Here is a 25,198-nt window from a genome sequence, read left to right on the forward strand (position 1 = left end):
GCAACCTCACTATCAGGATACCCTATCTTCCTTGTTTTGGTGATATCTTTAACCATGCATTTCTGAATGACTGTCGGCCTTCCCCCAGGTTCTAGTTTAAAAGCTGCTCTATCTCCTTTTTAAATGCCAATGCCAGCAGCCTGGCTCCACCCTGTTTATGGTGGAGGCCATCCTTCCAGAATAGGCTCCACCTTCCCCAGAATGTTGCCTAGTTCCTTAGAAATCTAAAACCCTCCTCAGTGTACCATCGCCTCATCCATGCATTGAGACTCCGGAGCTCTGCCTGTCTCTTGGGCCCTGCACGTGGAACGGGTAGCACTTCAGAAAATGCTACCCTAAAGGTTCTGGATTTGAGCTTTCTACCTAAGAGCCTAAATTTGGCTTCCAGAACTTCTCTTCCACATTTTCCTATGTCACTGGTACCCACATGTATCAAGACAGCTGGCTCCTCCTCAGCACTATCTAAAATCCTGTCTAGGTGACGCGTGAGGTCCGCCACCTTTACATCAGGCAGAGAAGTGACCAGGCAATCCTCACATCCGCCAGCCACTCAGCTATCCACATGCCTAATAATTTAATCATCAACTACAACAGCCGTCCTACCCCATCCCACCTGTGCGGAAGCTTATGGAGACACATCCTCGGTGTGAGAGGATATGGGTCATTCCATGCCAAGTGGTCTAAAATTAAAAAAAGTTCCCACCATCATGTTCTCCAATTTTGTTCAAATTTTATCTGTTGCACGAGTCAGGTGTTAAACAAAGTCTCCCAAGATTTGAGGTCTCTAACTGCAATAGTTGCAGATCTAGACCCCCTTTTCTGAAAGCTTGTCAGTCCATGAGTGCACGACATTTACCAAAATGCCATTTTTGGGGTCTAATAAAATCCAAACACATTTATAAGAATGGCTAAAAAACTCAAATCCTGTAAAGTTTTTGATGCTAATTCCGATGAAATACATTTTAACATTATGGATGCAAAATCCAGTCAAACAAGTTGACTCAAACTGTGCATCAAAATTGGTCGCGACTCATCGGAACATATTTGGACCAATATTCAGACCGCAACAACTTCCATGCAAACAAAGATACGGACTTCAAATTTTGAACAAGCATTATGCTTGTGCTGGACATAATACTGCCAGATTTGCAATTAACCAGCATCTATAACCGCCCTGCAGGATCTCTTCAAAGTTGGCACTGTCAGCGCAAATGGTAAAATGTACCAAAGTTCAAAGCCAATTATTAAAAAAGAGTCTGCCTGAATCAGCTTGTGAACAGTATCATCTGAAAGAGAAAATTGTGCTCTACAATACTGATATGTTTTTGTTTTGCAATGCCACCATTAAGTAGCCATTTACTCAGGTCAAAATATGTTATATTTAGTACGCTTGATGCCCTAATTTTTCTTCATTTCTAGGAAATTGAGTCTTAATAGTCGCTTAAAAGTATTGATATAATTATTCATTCGTATTTTATTCGTTGATTGTCCAATCGTTTATTGTGCGCTGTTATCAGTTTGGTCGTGCCATCTCAGGTGAATATTCCAGCTTAATAAAATCTTTTAAAAAGTGTGTTTGTCATCTGTTGTACCATTTAATTATAGATGTCAAAAGACAAGAAAAATGAAGAATCCTTGGCTCCCTGTTCAATTGGGAAAAATGCTGGTACATCAAAGTGCCACGTAATCTTCTATGCTAAGAAGGCAGGATTCAAACCTTTTGGGGATTTCACAGAATTTATTTATTATCTCATTTGTAACCCAGAAATTGCTTATGCGTTCAGAAGCAAAATTTGATAAAGATTCCGTCATTTGCTTTCACTAGGGTTACCATTTTGTGTCCTCTGAAAAAGAGGACACATGTCACGCCCCCTACCCTGCCACGCCTCATGTCCCGCCCCGCCACGCCCCCTTCAGGTCCGGGTTCCGCCCCTATTCCCCCCCCCCCCGTCACATAGTCCCCTCCCCCCCATCACATACCCCCCCCTCACTTACTGGTGGTCTAGTAGAGTCTTCTCTTCGGGGCAGGAAAGAGCCCCCTCTTTCCTGCCCGGAGCGCTGCCTGCCCTTGCCTGCTGCATCCTCCTCGGTATGGCTGGGGATTCAAAATGGCCACCGAGAGTTGAAGCGGCCTCGCGAGAGTTCAACTCTCGGCGGCCATTTTGAATCCCCAGCCAGACCGAGAAAGATGATAGACAGGGGAGGCAGCGCTCCGGGCAGGAAAGAGGGGGCTCTTTCCTGCCCCGAAGACGTCACTAGACCACCAGGGAACATGGTAAGGAAGGGGAGGGGACGGGAGACCAGGTCACCAGACCCACGGCGCCGATCACACGCCCACCGCACGCGCCTGCTCGCACCCGCGCCCACGTTTGTCCAGAAATCCGGACAAACGTGGGCGCGGGCAAAATCCGCCGGACGCCCCGGACATGCCCTCAAAAAGAGGACATGTCCGGGGAAATCCGGACGTATGGTAACCCTAGCTTTCACCATGAATCCCTTTTCCTAAGTATGCTGCTTGCATTTATGAAAATAAATGGTGGATTGGAAACGTTTGTGAAACGTCAGTTGAACAGAAAGATGTTTTCATAAGCTTTACACATCCTCATGGTCCCGCTACTTCATTTTATTGGCCGGTAAGACACGATACTTGCTGGATCCCAGAACAACTTATCATTGCTGTTATTCCAGCTCAATCAGTGACATCATTTGGTCGGCAATATAGTTTCCCTGAAACCGTTCTCTTGCAGATCAATGATGCTTTCAGAATGATGAAGTAACTGAAGAAGGCAGGCTTGGGAACCTGCAGTAAAGAAACACACAATCAGGCTTGGGATCCTACAGTAAAGAAACCCACAATCAGGCTTGGGATCCTGCAGTAAAGATACCCACTCGTGTCTGTTACTGCTTGGCTATCGGGCGTGGCCCCTATGGCGATGGGGATGCTGGTTTCAATGTGATAACCAGTAATGGCTCAGCCATCATGGACCAATGCAATACATCGTGCACACAAAATATAACATACTTTGACCTGAGTAAATGGCTACTTAATGGTGGCATTGCAAAACAAAAACATATCAGTGTTGTAGAGCACAATTTTCTCTTTCAGATGATACTGTTCACAAGCTGATTCAGGCAAACTCTTTTTTAATAATTGGCTTTGAACTTTGGTACATTTTACCATTTGCGCTGACAGTGCCAACTTTGAAGAGATCCTGCAGGGTGGTTATAGATGCTGGTTAGTTGCAAATCTGGCTGTATTATGTCCAGCAAAAGCATAATGCTTGTTCAAAATTTCAAGTCCGTATCTTTCTTTGCATGGAAGTTGTTGCGGTCTGAATATTGGTCCAAATACGTTCCGATGAGTCTCGACCAATTTTGATGCACACTGTCAACTTGTTTGACTGGATTTTGCATCCATAATGTTAAAATGTACTTCATCGGAATTAGCATCAAAAACTGTACAGGATTTGAATTTTGTAGCCACTCTTATAAATGTGTTTGGATTTTATTAGACTCAAAAAATGGCATTTTGGTAAATGTCACACGCTCATGGACTGACAACCTTTCAGAAAAGGGGGTCTAGATCTGCAACTATTGCAGTTAGAGACCTCAAATTTTGGAAGACTTCGTTTAACACCTGACTCGCGCAACAGATAAAATTTGAACAAAATTGGAGACATGATGGTGGGAAGGTTTAGGCCACTTGGCATGGAATGACCCATATTGCATTCCCTGGTATGCTGGTCCTGGCTTCAGGATTACTTCCAGCTGCACCAGGGTGATGCACTCCTTTTAGAAGGCCTCCATCCTCCAAGGCAGCACAGAGGCTACCAGATTGGAGGTGGGACTTCTCTACAACGTTCCTGTAGGCCTCCTCTTATGTACCTCCAAGTCTCCTACTCTAGCCTCAAGAGAACGGACTCGTTCTCTGAGAGCTAGGAGTAGAGAATGACACGGTACCACCCCATCCCCACGGTTTCTGTCTCCGTCCCCACCCTGTCCCTACAGGTTCTGTCTCCGTCCCCGCAGACCCTGTCTCCATCCCTGCCCCATCCCCGCAGGTTCTGTCCCTGTCCCCATCCCTGTGGGCTCTGTCCCCATCTACAGAAGCCTTGAACACTTATGATTTTATATTTAAATCTTTTTATTAAAGTATAAAAAGGAACAATATGCTGTGCAACTGTTATGTATAAATTACAAATAGAAAACAATAACAACAATGAACAGATATAATAACCCTCCTTCCCACCACCACCCTCTACCCTTCCAACTAGAAAATGACATGGGGACAAAGTTTGTCCCCGCCCCCGCTCAATCTGTCCCCCATCCCCGCGGTTACTGCGGTTCTCCGTCCCCGAGTCATTCTCTAGCTAGGAGCTCTTTGCATTGAGCACAAACATATGACATCTCACCAACTGGGAGACAATCATACATGTGACACTCAATGCAAAAGACTGGATAGCACCCCTCTCTCTGCTGGAGTTCTGTCTGAATCTTAGTATTATAGTAGTTTAATTAAAACTTAAGGTATTAGGGATATCAAATGAATATAAAGAGCCTTAAGATTAGTGTAATTTATTTAGGGTTTGCCTCTTAGAAACTAATTGTAATAAAAATCTAATGAAAACCCCCTCTTGTCCTAATTAGAGTAACTGCCTATAAATGAAGAGTTGAGCTAGGGGAGGGTGGGAGTTGAAGAGGGTGGGTGGGAATGAGTATTGAACTGGCCCTTCTGTGCCTTCTAGAGACTATCTGTTAATGCTGTGGCACAAAATTCAAGTTTTAAAACTATGGGGAATTTTCATTTAGGACAGTTTAAGCTTTGCTACTATCCTTTTTATACTCTTGGCTATTAAGTTTCTACCTCTAAAGAAAGCTCAGTTTAAAACTATAGGGAATAGGAATTGTACACTAAGGAAACTAGTTAATAATGCTTACTTCTCTCTTTTTTTTTTTTTAAGACTGAACTGGGCCCTACTGGGCCTTCTAGACTATATGTTCTTTCACGAGAGCTTAAGTGGATTATTAGGCTTGCTGACACTGCATGAAATTTTGAATTTATCAGACTGTTTTCTGTTCATGGACCACGCTCTTCCCACACAGGTATTCCTCTGGCCAGTGTGCCTTTAACAGCCTCTGAGATAGCACAAGGGATACCTGCATGGGATCCAAAGAAACCGTCCAATGTTAATGTAACTTGGGGTGAAACCCTGAACAATACCCATGATCACTTATCTTACTGCATGGTCACACTTACCAAAATTTTCTTAGGAAATAGTACCAATTCTGTGTGGACCAGCGAGCTTGATTATATTGGAATGGGACTAGAATAGCTAGATGGTGTCAATATTATTGGATCTATCCTAGGAGTGGAAATACTGCAACTCATGAGATATTATATGAGGAAATATGCAAACAGTATAGGGAACGCCTGTTTATAAGAGGTCAGGATTATCCAAGGGAAGGTTATTATAATCCATTGGGAACTTATGAAACCCCTATTCTTAACTGGCATTTTTCTAAAGGACTTGAAGCATTAGCAGGACATTATTTTGTGTTTGGTAATAAGGCCTAGACAAAATTACTTCCAAATTGGGGTGGGATATGTTATTTGAGTTATTTACTTCCTCCCATATCCCTTCATCAAGAATTCCATAGCCTGGCACCAGGAGCCACCCCTCTTCCTACTACCAGGATTTGGAAGCAACAGTATCTGGAAGAAGCATGTAAGCTGATTACCACCACAAAGCCTCTGAAAAGGAACTGGTCATCAGAGTATTTACTAGCTCTTATATCCTTTGGAGCTACTGCTGCGCTAGCAGTGCATGGAGGAGCTATACATAGACTGCAAGCAACAGTGGAAATCCTAGGTGATGAACTGTCTAAAGACATTGGTGCCTTAGCAGAAGAAGTTAAGCAGACTAGGAAAATGGTCTTGCAGAACAGGACGACACTGGACTACCTGCTAGCAACCCAAGGGGGAGTTTGCAGAGAGGTAAATGACTCTTTGTGTACATTGATGACAACTACCAGATGTTGAAGAACTCTGCGCAGTATATTCTCAAGTTGGTCCACATTCCGAAGGGTGACTTATCTGGAGGTTGGGACTGGTCCTGGTTGTTTAACTGGATACCTGATCTAGGCTCATGGGGAAGAAAAATAATTCAAATACTGGTAATAATAATTGTAATTGGTATTATACTTTGCTGCTGTTACCAATGTTTCTCTGTCCTTATAGGTAAGTGTATGGCTAAAGCCACAGCGCCTCAATTGTATGCTGCAGTTCAGTCTCATAATATGATGTTAGCAGAGCTAGCTGTTAATACAGAGGTTGGCAAAGTTAATGGTCCATAAGTGGTTCATAACTCTCTGGAGGAAGAGTACAGAGCAGAGGGGGAAGAACTGTGGAAAAAAATTCTACCTTACAAATATATTTTAATAGTAGGTTAGAATTTAGTAAGTATGACCACTTTATGAATGTATATTACCTCACTGTTTAACTATAAAGAACTGAGTGACCAAAGTGTTAAGTGACCTAGGGACCTTTAGGAATGGAAAAAACATTGTAAGTAATTTGTATCTTTACTTAGGGAGCAATTTATGATTCCAATATATAATGTGTAATCTGATGGCCAAGGGGTGAAGAAGTCTATCACAGAGGCTATAAATTATGTGTGTATAAAGTCATTAGTAAACTAACTTATGCTCCTGTAATAATTAATCTTTCTTTTATGTATTCCTTTGATCCTTTTGTGTTCAAGCTGCCAAATTCCCTATATAAGGAGCTGGTCTTTTTCCAGAATTCAGAACATATCTTGTCTGCCATTAAGACTTGTATGTTCTCATATATCGATATAGCAATAAACAATTGTTAAACTGAGCACAGGCTAGTGTTTTTATTTACAGCTCTACAAAACGAACACACATGAATCCAAAATATACTAAACTCAAATTGTGAAATGCTAGTTAATTGCTGAGATTTATGTAAACGTTTTATTTAGGTCTTCCTATTTATGGAAATAGAAAATATATTTGTGAACAGGTATCTTGCAGATATGAAGTGTGGAATGGTAAAAAGGCAATGATTCTTCCAACAACTTGGAGTGTTCATACAGTACAGCATGGAAACTCCAACGGCTAATTTTATACCATGTAACAAAATTAAGGAAAGTTGAAATGGCTTTAACAAGCAGGTGTAACTAGGGAAGATGAGTTAGGAATGAAGTTCTTATCTGACAAATCACAAAGTACAGTACTTTAAAGCAACATTCTTGCATAAAATAGCTTCTAAAATAACAGATTTTGTCCTTCCAAAATCTCTCATCATTTTGCTCTTTGATTAAATTAGCAGTTTTCTTCACAAGCCTTGTTTCTAATCTGGATTCACTTTTCCTCTACAAACTTTCCTTTCTCCACTTACTATATGATAGCAATGTCTGTTTGGAATCAAATATCACACTTGTTCAACAATGTTCTCATTAGCCCATTAGTGCCCAATGTTCCCATAATAAGCCACCATATGGGAACATTGGGCACTAATGGGTTAAGGGAAATATTCTCAAAATTCCAGCAGTCCAGCACTAAAGCTAACAGCGCCCACCCCATACCACCAAAACACCGCAGAAACCTAGCCCTTCAATGCACAAAGAAAATAGTATCCAAATTATACGCATGCTATGAAACCAAAAGTAAGGGGGGTGGGGTACATGCCTAGTGCATATGCACAAGAGTTTTGTGCTAAGTGTGGTCTTGCTTGGTCATGTGCACAACTAAAGTGCAAGCACACATCAATGCTGTTCTTCTGGTTTTCAAATATAAGCTTTTCAAAAGTTTATTTTACTTAAAAGGCTCATACTTAAGTGCAGAAACGGGCGCTGGTGTGCTTTCACTTTCAGTTTTGCTGGACTCGCCCACATTTGTTTCTCACTATCAGCATTTATAAGCTGCATGGGCTTCCTTCCACTTCTAAAAGACAAAAACTGGCACCTCCAACATTCTAATTGAAGCCTCCAGCCGGAAACTTGAGGTGGCATAGATATCCGGTTTAGCAAGTACACAAAGGAAAAGAGAGTTGCAACTAAAGCAATTAATTCCTGCCACAGTTGTTTTCTCAGGCACTTGGAGTGGTTGCCCTGGGTGATTAACAAGGTCAGCTGGAGTAAAGCAATTAACTCCTCCCAGAGTCTTGCCCTGGGTGATTAACAAGGTCAGCTGGGGTGCACAGGGAGGGGGAACGGAGACCCTGGAACTGGGAGGGAGGAGGGAGTGATGGGCCCCTGACACACACTCTGATTCTCATACATACACTATCACTGTCACAGACACACTCACACCCAGTCACACTCACACTCTCGCACATTCCCTCTCTCTCACCCAATCTCACACATACACACTCCGAGGAAAACCTTGCTAGCACCCGTTTCATTTCTCAGAAACGGGCCTTTTTTACTAGTTCTAAATAAATCCTCTCTTCAAAACCTTCAACACCACCCCTGAGCTAGCAAAATTAGTTTCTGTGCTGTTCTCCAAGCATTTGAGTAAAAATACAATTTGCAACCATCTTTGGAACAATGCTGTTTCCCATGCTAGATTCCTCTGAACATTCTGCACATATTAACATGCGTGCTGGTCCGGCGCTAATTGCCTCTAATGCCAGCGTTAGGTTTTGAGCATCAAGGCCCAAGTTACAATGGCTTCCTTGATACTACGCTATGTAGTATTAGGGCAAAAAAAAAAAAAAATAGGGAAGAGGAACCACAGAAAGTTAATGTGAATAAGGTTTCCAGAGAGACTCGGGTTTGTTTTTGAGTGAGCAAAAAGCTCGAAACAGCAAGTGAAAACTACTGGGCCAGAACAGGTCAAACATTTCTGACACTACTAAACATTTGTAGACGGGTATCAGACCACCCTTGCAGAAACCTTTCAGACAGAACCCCATGGAGATCAAGATGCTATAAACTACTAAATTCTTTGTACTCATTAGGCTGCCTCAGAACATTTAAAGCCAGCAACACAAACTGAAGAGCTTACTTCTAAAACCCTCTAAGTCTTAAGTCAAAGACTTAATGGGTTTTGGAAAGAAGCCCTTCAATTGCCAATTTAAACCTACAGATGTCTGCCCTCATGCCTCCAATAAAGTATTTCATTAATATAGAAGGATTAAAATATTAAATTATCTCAAACAAGTCTGTAAAGAAAGAACATTAAAAAACAAAAAAAGATAGGATATGGATGAAAACAAATGTGAAGTACCGTAAACATGGCTTTCCATGCTGACCCCAGTCAGTCTAACACAGCAAGCTGACTAGAAAATACAAGTGTATATATCATAAGTACATAAGTAATGCCACACTGGGAAAAGACCAAGGGTCCATCGAGCCCAGCATCCTGTCCACGACAGCGGCCAATCCAGGCCAAGGGCACCTGGCAAGCTTCCCAAAAGTACAAACATTCTATACATGTTATTCCTGGAATTGTGGATTTTTCCCAAGTCCATTTAGTAGCGGTTTATGGACTTGTCCTTTAGGAAACCGTCTAACCCCTTTTTAAACTCTATTCCAGAGTTTAATTACGCGTTGGGTGAAGAAATATTTTCTCCGATTTGTTTTAAATTTACTACACTGTAGTTCATTGCATGCCCCCTAGTCCTAGTATTTTTGGAAAGTGTGAACAGACGCTTCACATCCACCTGTTCCACTCCACTCATTTTATATACCTCTATCATGTTTCCCTTCAGCCGTCTCTTCTCCAAGCTGAAAAGCCCTAGCCTCCTTAGTCTTTCTTCATAGGGAAGTCGTCCCATCCCCGCTATCATTTTAGTCGCCCTTCGCTGCACCTTTTCCAATTCCACTATATCTGTCTTGAGATGCGGCGACCAGAATTGAACACAATACTCAAGGTGCGGTCACACCATGGAGCGATATAACGGCATTATAACATCCTCACACCTTTCCTAATAATACCCAACATTCTATTCGCTTTCCGAGCCACAGCAGCACACTGAGCAGAAGGTTTCAGTGTATTATCGACGATGACACCCAGATCCCTTTCTTGGTCCGTAACTCCTAACGTGGAACCTTGCATGACGTAGCTATAATTCGGATTCTTTTTTTCCCACATGCATCACCTTGCACTTGCTCACATTAAACGTCATCTGCCATTTAGCCACCCAGTTTCCCAGTCTCGTAAAGTCCTTCTGTAATTTTTCACAGTCCTGTCGCGAGTTAACGACTTTGAATAACTTTGTGTCATCAGCAAATTTAATTACCACGCTAGTTACTCCCATCTCTAAATCATTTATAAATATATTAAAAAGCAGTGGTCCTAGCACAGACCCCTGAGGAACCCCACTAACTACCCTTCTCCATTGTGAATACTGCCCATTTAATCCCACTCTCTGTTTCCTATCCTTCAACCAGTTTTTAATCCACAATATCGAATAACTGCAATTACTTCACTGAAAAAAAAAATACCCAATCTTTAAACTGGGACTACCACGGGTATTTGTGAAACATCATTACTTATCTGCAAAAGTTTATAGAATACATAGATAAAAACCGAAAACAAAGTTCTCTAGTTATTTTCCTGAGAATTTCAGTTTGGGTTGCAAGAACAAAAGTAGGAAAACAAGTCAGTGGGGAAATACGTTTCCAAATATTTTTTGGTGGAACAAAGCCAGGACAGTAAAAATATGCATTTTTTCGAGTTAAAGTTAATTTTTATTGTGATATACTATCTATCATAGTTTTCAGGCTGTAAGGGTCTATGCTGGAAACAATGTGGATAGAAAGACACATTCAAACATTTATAGTGGGACTGCCCAAAAATCCACAAGTATTGGCAAATGGTATGGCACAAATAAGAGCTTGGTGAGGCTTGGCCTTTGAACAAACAAGCATACTTGTTAGGCTGGTTACCAGATTGATCCATCGATGCTGGTCCACCCAAAGGGGTATCACCTGCTTATACTGGCTGCAAAAAATGGGAATTGCCAGATCATGGAAAAATGAATCAGGCCCATCACTGGCCCTGTGGCAAGGGATTGTAAGAGAACTCCATATATAAAACCTTTGAAGTTTTATCACACCCCACTCCTCTCAAGCCATGTCCCCCTTCCACCATCTCCCCTTAGCTTACAGCCTTCTTTCTCCACTTCTCCCTACTACTATTACTACTACTAATCATTTCTATCATTCTACTACTGCTACTATAAATCATTTCTATGCAGGTACTTTTCTCTGTCCCTAGAGGGCTCACAATCTAAGTTTTTGTACCCGAGGCAATGGAGAGTTAAATGACTTGCCCACAATCACAAGGAGTGCAGTGGGAATTGAACCCATGTCTCCAGGATCAAAGCCCGCTGCACTAACCATTAGGATTACTTCACTAAGTCTTACCCATTCTTCCCTCTCATCTCCCTTTGTGTCTCCTTCGCTCCTCCTAGCAGTGACACCACAGACAGCTCTGGTCTTTCATAGCAATGCAGATCGAGAAAGGACTCTAGTATCCCTCCCCAGTGGTTAACTACAGCAGCTCTGACCACCCTCCTTTAAGATGGCTCCAGCAGCAACTCCAGCTTTCACAACAGATTTGTTGTTCTTCTTTCACTAAATTTTCTCCTTCCTGGAGTGCAAACCTGGCTGCTCCCTTACTCCTTCCCTCCACTCTACATGAATAGCCTAGGTACTTATTTTGCATGGCCCACTGATGACCTTCTGTGAGAAGAGATGCTGGAAACCATCAAAGGCCTTCAGGTATGGTTTTGAAATTTGAGTAAAAATCTGTCTAAAAACATTTTCGGTCTAAACTGTAAAAACCAGGAAATTCCTGTGGAAAAATAGCTTAATGGGATAACTAAGGAAACCTATACATACCGTGTTTCCCCGAAAATAAGACACTGTCTTATATTAATTTTTGCCCCCCAAAATGTGCTAGGTCTTATTTTCAGGGGCTTTCTTATTTTTCGGGGAAACATCGGGGTTGGACCTTTGCAGCAAGCAGCAGCAGGGCAGGCCACTCCTTCCTTCCGTGTCCCACCCTCGCCTGACATAACGTCCGCGAGGGCGGGGCACGGAAGGAAGGAGAGGTCTGCCCTGCTGCTGCTTGCTGCGAAGGTGAAAGGACTGGGAGGCATTTAAGGTTAGTTCCGGGAGCGACGGAGGGTGAGTGGAGGGGGGGACCCAGCGACCTCGGGTGGGGGGGGGGGGGGCGGCCTTGTCTGGCTCTCGGCGGCCCTGCTTTCAAACAAAAATTTGCTAGGTCTTACTTTCGGGGGAGGCCTTATATCTACCAATTCAGGAAAACCTCTACTAGGTCTTATTTTCGGGGGATGTCTTACTTTCGGGGAAACAGGGTAGCTCTTCTGCACTGCATTTTATACACAGCCAGACAATGAAGAAACTACCTATGCGGCAACTTCCCTTTCATATTAGGGAACTGCAAAAGTTTTCTAAAATGAGAAGTATCCAGTAGTCAATGAATAAGTAGAAAAATTGGAAAGTGCAAAAGTAGTAGTAAGCAAAAAGAAAAAAAAATGAACAGGCAAAAATTATTAGATTGATTCCTTGAACACCACCAGCTAAACACTGAAGTTGGCAGATAGAATAGCAAAAAAAAAAAAATCTCCTTCCCTCAACTTCCAAACACCTCCTAAACAACTCTGGCATTGGCAAAACTCAACTCATAGAGTTAAAACCAAAGCAACACCACTGAAATTAAACGCCAAGTCTGTTAAACACAGATTCTGTAGCACTGAACATTAAATTACACACCTCATCGCTAAATGTTACTTGATGACAAAGGGCTTGTATATTCAGAAAAGGCAGAGTAAGATACATAGTCTCACCCACTGAAAATTGTATGTAACTGCAAAGCTCAAAGAACCGTGCAGAAGTTGTGACCACCTGGTATTCCCATTGAAAAAAACTTGAAGAAAATCAGACTGTGATAAAGGAGAAAAACATGTAAAAAATGTGACAGAAACATACTGAAATTGCCTCAATTTTATTGGGCACTACCAGACCAATTAAAAAAAACTTCCAAGCACACCGTGATATAGTAAAGTACATATTACACCTTATAAACCCCAAACAAATAAAAAGTAAAAGTTCTCCTGCACAAGGCAAAGGTAGAACAGTACTAACATTAAATCTGAGAATATTCAAGGTACCCTCGCTGACAAGCTTGGTTCATTCTTGTCACTGTATGAACAAATCTAACCACAGGTAAAATGCATGCATCAGTTTTATACAATTAGCCTCACAATTCTTGAAAATGCATTCAACACTGACACAAATACATATCCTATATAATAATTTGCACCTCCATCTGGATGCCTGGGTTCATAACACACTTCCCATTGCTCTGCCCTGGGGATGACGTCACAGGGCGGACCAATGGGAAGTGAAAGGGGAGGAAAGCCAGCAGCAGCACACTGCTTTCGCTTCTGTTTCAGCTCTGCCTCTGGTCCCGCCCTTCCGCAAACAGGAAATGAGGGCGGGACCAGAGGCAGAGCTGAAACAGAAGCGAAAGCAGTGTGAAGCGCCGTGCCTGCTCGACTTCAGTGTTACCGGCGGACCACGAGGTAAGAAGTTTTAAATAACAGCCAGCACTTACAAAGGGGAGGGCCAGCTGTACACGGCACAGAGAGGGAGGGAGGGAGGCGTGGCGGTGTGGAACTGGAAGGGGAGAGCTAGTCCTGGAACTCGAAGGGGAGGGGTGCATGGAACTCGGAGGACAGGGAGGGAGGTAGGGGGCATGGAACTCGGAGGGGAGGGGGGCTGGAACTCGGAGGACAGAGAGAGGGAGGTAGGGAGGGTGCCCTGGAACCTTGCTAGCGCCAGTTTCATTTCTGTTGGAAAAGGGCCTCGTTTACTAGTAAAATTTTATTCTTCACACCTAATCAAATTGTTTTGTTGGATTTCTATTTTATTCTGTGCATAACACTTCAGTACACATGGCTGGTAACATGTGAACAGACATATCCATTCAGGGTTTGTTGTTTTTTTTATTTTAATAGAAACTGGATTGGCTAATGCTGAGGAAATGATTTTCCTCTATTAATACCTATCAAATAATGTCAGTAAGCAAAATGAGAAAGAGGGAGCCCTAAGTGTATTAGAGGAATCCAAGTATAATCTCACTAAACCCCGTGATACTTCCCAAGATTCTATTACTACAAGGGCTAGACTCTTAGGGGTCCTTTTACTAAGCTATAGTATAAAAGTAGCCTTAGTGCACCCTTACATAGGTTTTTCTCATGCACTAAGGCCATTTTTACTGCAGCAGTAAAATAGTTGATTTTCTATTTTTCAATTAAAGGCCATGTACTAATGCTGCTATTAGTACACAGCCATTAAAAAAAAAAAAGATAGCGCATGCATACTTACAAACACCTATTTTGTAGGTGACAAGGGCTCACACGCTAATCAGTTAGAGTGCAGTAATGTAGATACATATTAGCGCAGAAACACCCTCTCCACCCTCAGATACCCTCTTCACTATAAATACTTTTTAGCACACATAAATTACCATAGGACACCTGAGCGCATCCCATGGTAAATTATTTTGAAGACCCCTAAGTTATTTTTCTTTCAGAAAAAAAACAAGATGTTAATTTTAAAGTTGCCTTACCTGTTCCCCAGCCCAAGTTACAAGCAGACACAGCACTGACACGGGGCTTATAAACACTTCCTGTGGGAACGTAGGACATGGCATCGCTTGAGCACAGGCCTCTGTTAAGGTCCCATGATGGTGCTGCGCTTACCTGCAACTTGGGTGAGAGAACAGGTAGGGGAGCAGGGAGAGATACTGGATATGGCACAAGAAGAGAAGATGCAAAATATGAAGAGGACACCTTTTTGGTTGGTGGGGTCAAATTACTCATTTCTGGCACCATTCACAAGCTCTAATTGCTGATGCTGTGTTGTACAAAAATATTGGTGGTGCCATGGCCTGGTGGCTCACCCCATTCCACTGCCTATTAAATAAAGAGGGGCGTGGAGAGGGGGAATGGGGTATGCCAGCCACTTGGAGTGACCAGATTAGACAAGGCATGGGGGGGGGGGGGGGAAGACAATGGACTGGAGGGGAGGATGTTAGGGAATAAGCGACAGTGCAGGCATATAGAGCCCCGAGTCACCCCAGGGAATGGGGTTGCAAAGCTGAAGATTCACCTAGGGTGTCAGGTACTTGTCTGGACAGTGTCCCCCTTTTTTCTCCATGTCTTTTCCCATGATGTGGACTTAATGATGCTTTTTCTTGCTGTTGTTGATACATCTGCACCCCCACTCACAGCAAGAATCCTGAAAGGTAACTTTAAAATAATACAGGAACATTAAGACCTTTGAAGTCAGAATGATTAACTATTTTGACACCCACCAGACAGGACTTAAAGATCTGGGTTTTCTAGACCATTATAAACCATAATGTTGTATTGCTTCGTTTGTCACCCTCCTCTCACCTATCCACCCCCATGTTTGATGGTCCCATGCATATCTCCTGGTCTCTCACCTATCCACCCCCCATCCTGTTAGACTGTCACTGAAATGCTTTGATGTTTCACTTATATATACTGTCATCTACCAACACTTGCTTATTTCCGATCTGACGAAGGGCAACCTTCCAAAGCTAATCAAGAAATGTATTAAGTTATGTCCAATAAAAAAGGTATCATCTTATTTTCTTGTCCATGTTTTATTTCTACTGATTACCATTAAAAGTGGCCTAACACGGCTTCCACGCCTCTCTACCCATAGCCATGGACACTTTCTACGTTTATAAAGCTACATGTTCTCCAAAACTCTGGTGCCAGAATCGCTTAACTAGAGAAAGTATGCAAACAGTAGTCTCCTTCGGGTTCGGGTAAAACGTGGATCCTGTGTACAGATCCGGAGATCCGTGGGGTCCACGTTTTACCCGAATCCAAGTCCTTCAGCTCGGACTTCGTGCAACTCAAATTAGAAGGGTCTGCAACCAAAACTATGGCTCTTTTAGGCTTAACAGCATTAGTAGGTTCCGTAGAGTAGGTGAACGGGGGGAAAGGGAGCGTGCGCCTCCGTCCTGATCCCTACCCGGCGGCGGTGGTGCCTGTGCAGGCGGTTGCTGGGTCTCCGGGACCGGCACCTTCCTCTCTTTCTGCGATTCCCTCTTGCCAGGCTTATGCGCGGCTCCATCTCGCTTGGCATTAGCCGCCACTTCCTGCCGCCGGTGGCGGCGCTTCTCCTCCTCTGCCTCCCGCAGCACATCATAAGGGTCCGACTCATCATCCAGTAACTGCTGGAAGCGATTAGCCACAGCACATCCGAAGCCTGCCTGCATAGCAGCAGACACAGGGCTGCTCAGCGCACCCTTCATGCCGCTAGCGGCTAGCCCGGGTATTATCACTTTTCTACCCTCCCAGCGTATACAACAAACTATAAGCGCGGGACAGACAGAACTCTAACGCCCGCCTGACTAAAACATGAAACCCACAACACAACAAACGGACAACCAACAACTGGACTACTGCCCCTCCCCCCGTCCCACGAGCGTCCCAAGACACGCCCCGACCTTCACTTCTCCAGCCGGTTTCCTGTCAATCAACTCACACGGCTCCACCCACTCTGCCTGTAGTACAGAGCCATAGATAGTCTCTAATCGTTGTACCTGTTGTGCTCTGACTGCGACACTGCACGTGCTGCTCGGAAGAGGACGGAGCCTCGGAGGTACTTGGGATATGTGTATGTTGCCTTGCCTGCACGTGCTCCTCCTGCCTTTCCTGCTATCCTGCTCCACGTTGCTGTTTTCTCTACACGATTCTTAAGGGAGTATGCTAGTGTTTCAGTGCGATTGTTGGAGATAGGGGAAGTACTCATAACTAAGCTAAAATGCGTGTTTTCAATGACATAATGGTAGAAATTGAGAAATAATCGTTTGAGGGTTGGCTGTGTTGTGTTCCTAAGAGCTGCAAACTAAGCTGACATTTAGGTGGCACGGTCATTTTTCCCCCTTGTACCATAGGGCAAAAGCTGCCAATTTCTTTCCCCACCAATATCCTATATAATAAAACTCACCCTCAACGTTCTGAGGACACTGATGTCACTGTCAGGTCCTTCAGTTTGAAGGGTTTGTGGTGGTGAAGCCACCGAAAACACTGTGTTGAGGCCCCACCCTCACGACAAACGTGATGACATCAAGGGCGGAGCAATGGCGTCAGTGGCTTCACAACCAACGACTCAGCAGATTGAAGGTGGCGTGCCAAGGTCCGCAACAATGGCGGTCACTGCCTTCACAACGCCGAAGGGGTGAGTAGGGAGGGGGGGGTTCGGGAGGAAAACCATGCTAGCGCCCGTTTCATTTGCGCCTGAAACGGGCATGTTTTACTAGTGTTCAAATATATTGGGGTTTGGGCCAGGGGCGTAGCCAGACTGCAGCGGGGGGGGGGGGGGTCCAGAGCCCGAGGTGAGGGGGTACATTTTAGCCCCCCCCCGGCAGTGCCGACCCCACCACCACCTTTAACCCCCCCCCCGCCAACGACCCTCACAACCCCCCCTCCTGCCGCCAGCCCTCCCCCGCCATCGCCTACTCACAGAAACAGAACAAAGCCTTGTGCCAGAAGAAGAGGACCTCCGCTGGCGGGGGTTGGGGGTCCCCCACCAACAAAGGTAGCCCACGGCGACAGCAGGGGAGGGTTGGCAGCAGGAGGGGGGGTCGAGAGGGTCATCAGCAGGGGGCCCAGGGCCCCGTGGCCCCACATAGCTACGCCACTGGTTTGGGTTGCCATCTGGCTGGTTTTTTCAATGAGCAGGCAGGCTGTCAGCAGACCCTCGTAGCTGCCAATAGAAAAGCTGTTTATTTTGATAGTCTCATGCTCCCCGCCCCCAAGAGCCACCTGCTCCCACAGGTCTGGATTTTCTTCCTCTACCCGTACTGTCTCTCCCCAGGCTGTTACAGGTCTGATGGCATCTCTTCCTCCTTCCCCACCCATGGTCCTCTAAACAGTTTCCAGGCCTTCCCTGTGCAGTGGCATCACTAGACAAAAATAATTGGTAACGGGGCAGCAAACCAACATTTCCGCACTTTCCCATTACCACATCACATAGCACTTCCCCAACCCCATTTTTTTAAATTAGCAATCTAAGACATCATGACATATACAGAAGCTCTCCTCCAGCTAGTTTCAGTTACCAAGTAAAACCACCATTAGAACTGATACCACCATTCAATAAATTCTGCTGTCTGGCATGGTCTGGAGTCTCTAAAAGATTGGACAGAATCTCAATATAAACCCTGAAGCTCTAGTTCTGTAGCACAAACTCCATGTGGCCTAACAACGGCTTTATCATATTGCAAAATAATAAGCTGATTAATGTCAGTTCTAATAGATTTTACTTTAGCTAAAGTTTCAGCATCAATAGCCTTTGTTATCTCTACACGTCTACTAAAAGCTCCTAACAATGTATCATACCAAGCTCATTTTACTCTACAATTAAGGCAATTAAGGTTACTACAGTATTTATACAGGTCTTCATAGGTGTAGTGTTCACACAAGAATATAAACATTTGCTAATAACACATTTGTTGTGTAAATGTCAACAATGTCTGCATTTTTGGGTCAACGATGCTATATTGTCTATCTCTGACTTGTGCAAGTCATATTAAACTCATTCGTGTGACAGTAGTAGTAGTAGGACTTCTTTCCATATTTGAGTGTTGTTGACAGTTGCCACAGGACACATCTAGTTGGCTGAACATGTGTAATTATCTTGTCAGATTTCACTATGATTCCTCCATCTCCCAATCAGCTTGACCTGACTCTCGGCTGTGAGTCATAAATGTCCACCGGGGGTAATAACCATACCAAAGACACCGTAAGAAGAAGGATTACACTGATTCTCACAAAGATCTATGAATAAAGCATATAAACAGATCCGTTATTCTCTAAGATAACACTTATTTGCTGGGACATAAGTCCATTCTTGCCCAGATCAAAGGATCAAGATAAGGTTATATTATGACTTAAGGCACATTACTAATTAGCCTTCAAAAATGGGAACCATTATCAATTCTAAAATTTTAATAGTGTTACCTGCAAGGATGTGCAATTACATATATAGGATTATCTACTGCTATGCACACATATTTACATCCTTGCAAATTGGGTAAAGGTCCTATCTAATCCATCTACCAAATTTGTTCAGGTAATTTTCCCTTTTATAATTACCCCTTAGACATATGGGGAACAGATTCCCTAGTCTGGTATTAACAGACCAGACATTCAACAATAACAGTTTTAATAACATCCATAATTAAACTAATACCATGATCTGTTGCCCACCTGTAAGTGGCCTTTCTTCCCAGATGTTCACATTGTTGGTGCACCCATTTTGCCAAACCTGAGCAAATATCTGGCTCTTCCACAGTTTTCCACCTCGAGAGGTGTGATTTTACTTTAGTCATCAGCCACTGCGCTGTAGAGATGTTCTAGATTATCACCCTTGCAATGAGCATTTATATAAAAAACAATAACATTAGTATTTTACACAATTCCAAATATCTTGCCACAATTCTTTACCCCACAAATCTTTGATATATTTTCCAGTTATTTTTAAACTAAGTAGGTAGCCACATGGCTAATCCATTTGCCATGGACCATGAATCAGTATATACAGAGCCGTGCCTAGGGTCTCTGGCGCCCCCCTGCAGACTACCCCCCTCCCCAGCAAAATTTAGTCACACTAATCAGATGCATTTGTCACACAGGGTAAAGTGCTGCTTTTCAGTGCATCAGACTTCAGAAAATTTATTTAATAGCCTAACACCCTTTTCAGTGAGCTTTCAGAGGCCAAAACCTCCTGTCTCAGGTCAGTATAATGCTGTTACGGTATCCTCTCCTGACCTAAGGAAGGAAGCAGTGGCGTAGCCAAGGGTGGGCTGGGGTGGGCGTTAGCGCTCAGCTCAGTCTTTTTGTAGCGCTGGCCCTGCTGCTCAACAGGAAAAGCAGCAGTGGGTGGCGGCGGCAATGGGAGCTGGGGCTGGCGTGCTGGGCGGGCCTGGAGGAAAGGTGGGCGGGCAGGGCCCGTCCAGGCCCACCCGTGGCTACGCCCCTGACTCACTGCCATGCTGATTTAAGCTACTTGCACAGGTTACCATTGAGCACTGCTTATGGAATGTGGCAGCGCGGAGCTGAGGTAAGCGGCGAGGGTAAGCATCGCGGTGGCGCCCTCCAGAGGTCGGCGCCCCCCCTGCGGTGATTACCCCGCTTACCGTGTTGGCACGGCCCTGAGTATATACATGACATTGTCCTAAATTCTCAGTTTTCAAAGCCATATAGGCAGCATATAACTCTGCATATTGAGTACTTCCTCCTTCTCCACTACATTCTAATGAATGTTCTATTTTTGGATTGCAGCCTACCGCTTTCCACATTTTCTTTCTTCCAGCATACTTAGCAGAACCGTCTGTAAACCACGCATGTTGCTGCTCCTCATTAGTTAATTGATCATAGGCTTTTACCCACCTGACTGGGCTCACCACCCGTTCCAGAGGCTGTAGCCCAGTTTGTCCTGTTTAGCTGTTTCTCAAAAGAAGTATATTTCTTTTCTAGTTCTAAAAAACCTACGGCTCTAAAACCCCAGTGTTACCCGATTCCTTTGTTTTTGCCAAAGGCTCTAATTAGCATAATTTTTATTCCCTGAGACACTTAATTCTAGTTGCACTGGCCACATATCTGAAACAATCTGTGTTGTCGGCTCAAAAGCCTGTTTACAAAAAAACCTGTTGCTCTTCTCCTTTCCACTCAAGGTCATATTTTTTTTTCCTGATTACCCGGTGCCAGCATTTTACTTATGTGCTGCTTGCAATTAGCACATTCCTATGCCTAAAAGTTTAAAAGTTTCCCTGCCTGAGACGGTCCTTGTATCTTTTAAGATTTATCTCCCATCCCTTTCCTTTATATGTGCAATTAATGACTCCAAATGAGTCTAAACATAATTTTAAAATCATGATATAAATGTACTTTTTTTTTGTTAATTTCCCCTTCTTCGTTTACTGCATCACTTTAAACAACGGAACACTCAGTTACCATTTAGTAAAGTATTCTGGCAAGCATCTCATTTTAACTGTAAATCACACCCTTATCATTCCACTTCTGTACTTTTCCTATGCTGTTTATCCCGGCTCTAACGGGTTTTCCAATAAGCAATACTATTACATAGTAACATAGTAAATGACAGCAGATAAAGACCTGTACGGTCCATCCAGTCTACCCAACAAGATAGTATGTGAGACCGTTCTTTCTCCCTTTCTATTTTAACAGCAAAAGGCAATGATTCTTTTAAACCGGAATCCTATTCCTCCCATTATGACCACTCAGTGACTATAATAACATATAGTACCTCATTCCAGCCTTGGAATTGAACTCTACCCTGCATTCCTCTTAAAAAGGTGTCATTCTTTGTACGAATCCCACACGCTCGTCGCCAAAATGTACTGCTATGGATTTACAACCTGTCTCACTAACACAGACTATTCAATAATTACCGTGGATTCTTTTGGATTCATATTAGGTAAATTAGACCTTTATTAGAGGTGCTAAAACTACAATGATGAAGACATATAGAATGATTAGCTGTATAAACAATCGTTACATCGCTGGTCTCTACATCTAAGCAATGCTAAGAGTTCTTAGACCAGGAAAAGAAGCAAAAATACACTATACATACAACATCACTGGTCCTTACATCATGCAGGCTCTTAACATCAGCTGGGGGGGGGGCCCGGTTCACAGCGAGAGCCAGGAGCTTCTTTGACCAGGAACAAGTCCTCTGCGCGGTACATCTACCCACAGATGAGCCCCCCAAAGCTCTGCTGCAACAAGGCTTCCTTTTTATTAAGCTCAGAACTCATATTCAGAGCTTAGGGAAAATTACAGAATGCTTCTCTGTTTAGGTACTGTGGGAATGTGGTCACATGTTGTCCAAGTCCAGGTGGCCAGGCTAAGCTCCAAAAACAAGCACCATCCTCCTCTTCACATACCAAATTAATTAGAGCTGTGTCTTATCTTCTGCATTCCAACCTATTTTCAACAATCAAAATTAAAACAATCATTTTTAAACAGAATTACTTCTAACATAGTAACATAGTAGATGACGGCAGAAAAAGACCTGCACGGTCCATCCAGTCTGCCCAACAAGATAAATTCATATGTGCTACTTTTTGTGTATACCCTACCTTGATTTGTACCTGTCCTCTTCAGGGCACAGATCATATAAGTCTGCCCAGCACTATCCCCGCCTCCCACCACAGGCTCTGGCACAGAGGGACCACCTCCGCTGTTCTCCAATCCCACGGAACCTCTCCCGTCTCCAAGGATTTATTAAACAAATCTAATCAACAATACAGACCCCGAGTGCACTGGTCGGTCAAGACAGAGTTGAAAAACAATCTTTAAACTTTTATTACAGGGGAATAGCAGCACTCAACATATTAAATATGCCTGAAAAAAGGGGATGACAGCTGTCAACATATTAAATGTGCCCATAAAAAAAGGGATGACAGCTGTCAATACGTTGCATGTAGCTGCAAAAAGGGGATTCCAGCTGTCAGCACATTGCATATGACTGCAAAGATGGTCAAAAGAGTGATGACAGATGTCTTCCTATTAAATGTGCCTACAAAAAAGGGATGACAGCTGTCAATACATTAAATGTTCCTAATGAGAAGATCAGAAAAGGGATGGCAGCTGTCCATGGGTGTAGTTTGACTGTTTCATTGGTGGGGGGGGGGCAAAGGATGGGGCAGAGCATATTAGCATATTCATTTGTGTATATATATATATATATATATATATATATTCAAATGAATATGCTAATATGGAGAAAGGAAGGGGGAAAGAGCTGGGTTTTTTTGCGCAAGAGTGAGGTGTCCTTTGGCCGGTCTCACCGGCACATCGCTGGTAGTCGCGAGTCCCACCACCTGGCTGAGCCAAAGTCAAGACCCCTGACGACACTTAATATAGTGAAACATGATCATGTCGGGTCCTGGTGGTTTGGTGGAGTGACTATACTAAAGTAAAGTATTGCTGATGTGAAATTGTATAATAAACACCTACAGCATTAAATGACTATACCTGGAATGGCATGTACTCGGGGTTGTTGAGGTTTGCAATTTGAAGCTCTTGATGATCGGAGCCATTACTACACAGAGTACAGAGACTGAGCTGGAATAATTTGCAAAACACTTATGATGTATTTATGATGAAATAGACCTTTCTATTTGGCAAAGCATACACACCACTACCGTCTGGCACCTCTACTTTCTGAACTGTCTTCCCTGTTGTCATATTATCACCTCTGCTTCTTCTCTTTTTCTTCATCTCGCTTCTGTCCTTCCCATTATACTTCTAGAACATTTACTGTTTGACCTTGCCTGCTGTATGCTTATGTAGATTGTTGTAAGCCACATTGGACCTACCCTTGGGTGGGAAATTGTGGGATATAAGTGCTGTAAATAAATAAATAAATGATGAGAGTGGCAATATTGACCTGATGAAGAACATTTATCTCATCATTTCAGAGAATGTTAAGAGACTGCTGAATATGGACTGCAGCAAGAATTTATGTAGTTGCATTATAAGTGTGTAATACAGCGGGTTGCTATTATATATTTGCCATCAGATATATGTCAAATAATTGGGTGCTGAAAAATTAGGAGTCTGGATGTATGGTGTTTTGGAGGATGAATGATTATGATTGAAGTGAGTGTATGGAGTATTATGGGTTAGTTTATTTTAGATTTTAGCATATTGAATTAATAAAGGAACTTTTTGCATTTTCAAACGGTTGTTAGATGTAATTTTTAATGAATATGTATGAGATATCAAGCCAGCTATTTCTCCCTTCCTTCCTTTCCTCCTTACCCAGCACTCCCTCTTCCTCTCCAGTAGTATTTCCCCACCCCCCTTCCCATACCATGCCAGTGTTGACCTTAGAAATGCATAGGCTCTATATGTAGATCCTTCAAGAGGTATTGTGTCATGATTTAGGCTCTACACCCTTTCTGATGTTTTGGTGCCACCTCAGTAAGGCCAACACACAATCTCTCCACTTCAAAACGCTATACACAAAGTTGTGCAAAAACACACTCATATCCTTACTAAACCATAACAGCACTAATTCCAAGGACAGGACGAGCTACAACCTTATGCGTAAAAAGGCAGAACTGTAATTACACCAGGCTCTAAAACACCAATACACTACCTCGTGAAAAAAAAGCAAAACAAAAAGGGCTACAAATACTACACGCTAGCAGAATGCTGCACCTTGATCACACATGAAAAACACATGACACAACAGACATATGAAGGAAAAATACTGAACTGGAAAGTTAACTCAAGAAGTCAGACTCAGCATGCAGCAATACCAGAAAAATTGAAACTTACATGCAAAATATCACAGATGCGCATTTCCAAAAGCTGACATATTCCAATTAATAAATTCTGAATAAAATACTTTGTTCTACCTTTGTTGTCTGATCATTTAGTTTTTCTATTCGCTTTGGTCCCAGTGTCTTCTGTTTTATGCAGTGTCTTCTTTCCATTTGATATTTTTTCTCTCACCATGTCCACCATCCTCCTGTATCCTTATGCATCCTGTCTACCATCTGCAGCCCTGTCCCTATCCTTCCTCGAGTTTCAGTATCTGCCCTCAATGTGTTCCAAACCAGCCCTTAAACTCAGCAGTTTTCCCTCCATCCATATCCAGCATTTCTCCTCACTCCCCTCCATCCATGTGCATCTACTTCCTCTGTCTTCCCTCCCCTTTATCCATTTCCAGCATTTTTCCTCTCTCCCTTCCCCTCCATCCATGTGCATCTCCTTCCTTTGTCTTTCCTTCCCACCATCCTTGTCCAACATTTATCCTCTCTTCCCTGCCCTCCATCCATGTGCATCTACTTCCTCTGTCTTCCCTCCCCTCCATCCATGCCCAGCATTTCTCCTCTCTCCCTTCCCCTCCATCCATGTGCATCTCCATAGTAACATAGCAGATGACGGCAGAAAAAGACCTGCGCGGTCCATCCAGTCTGCCCAACAAGATAAACTCACATGTGCTACTTTTTGGTATACCTTACCTTGATTTGTACCTGTCCATTTCCGGGCACAGACCGTATAAGTCTGCCCAGCACTATCCCCGCCTCCCAACCACCAGCCCCGCCTCCCACT

General features: G+C 43.4%; 1 protein-coding gene across 1 annotated transcript in view; it reads right to left on the minus strand.

Moving 5' to 3' along the window:
* The window catches only part of HABP4 (hyaluronan binding protein 4), a 105,696-nt gene extending 89,196 nt beyond the window's left edge, over positions 1–16,500 (minus strand). The window contains exon 1 of the mRNA XM_030193639.1: positions 16,071–16,500. Within this exon, the coding sequence (XP_030049499.1) occupies positions 16,071–16,353 (283 nt within the window). The 5' untranslated portion in view covers positions 16,354–16,500. The remainder of the gene's footprint in view (positions 1–16,070) is intronic.
* Between the last annotated feature and the right edge of the window lie 8,698 nt (positions 16,501–25,198).

Source organism: Microcaecilia unicolor, chromosome 2, assembly GCF_901765095.1.
Source record: "Microcaecilia unicolor chromosome 2, aMicUni1.1, whole genome shotgun sequence".
NCBI classification, from domain to species: Eukaryota; Metazoa; Chordata; class Amphibia; order Gymnophiona; family Siphonopidae; genus Microcaecilia; species Microcaecilia unicolor.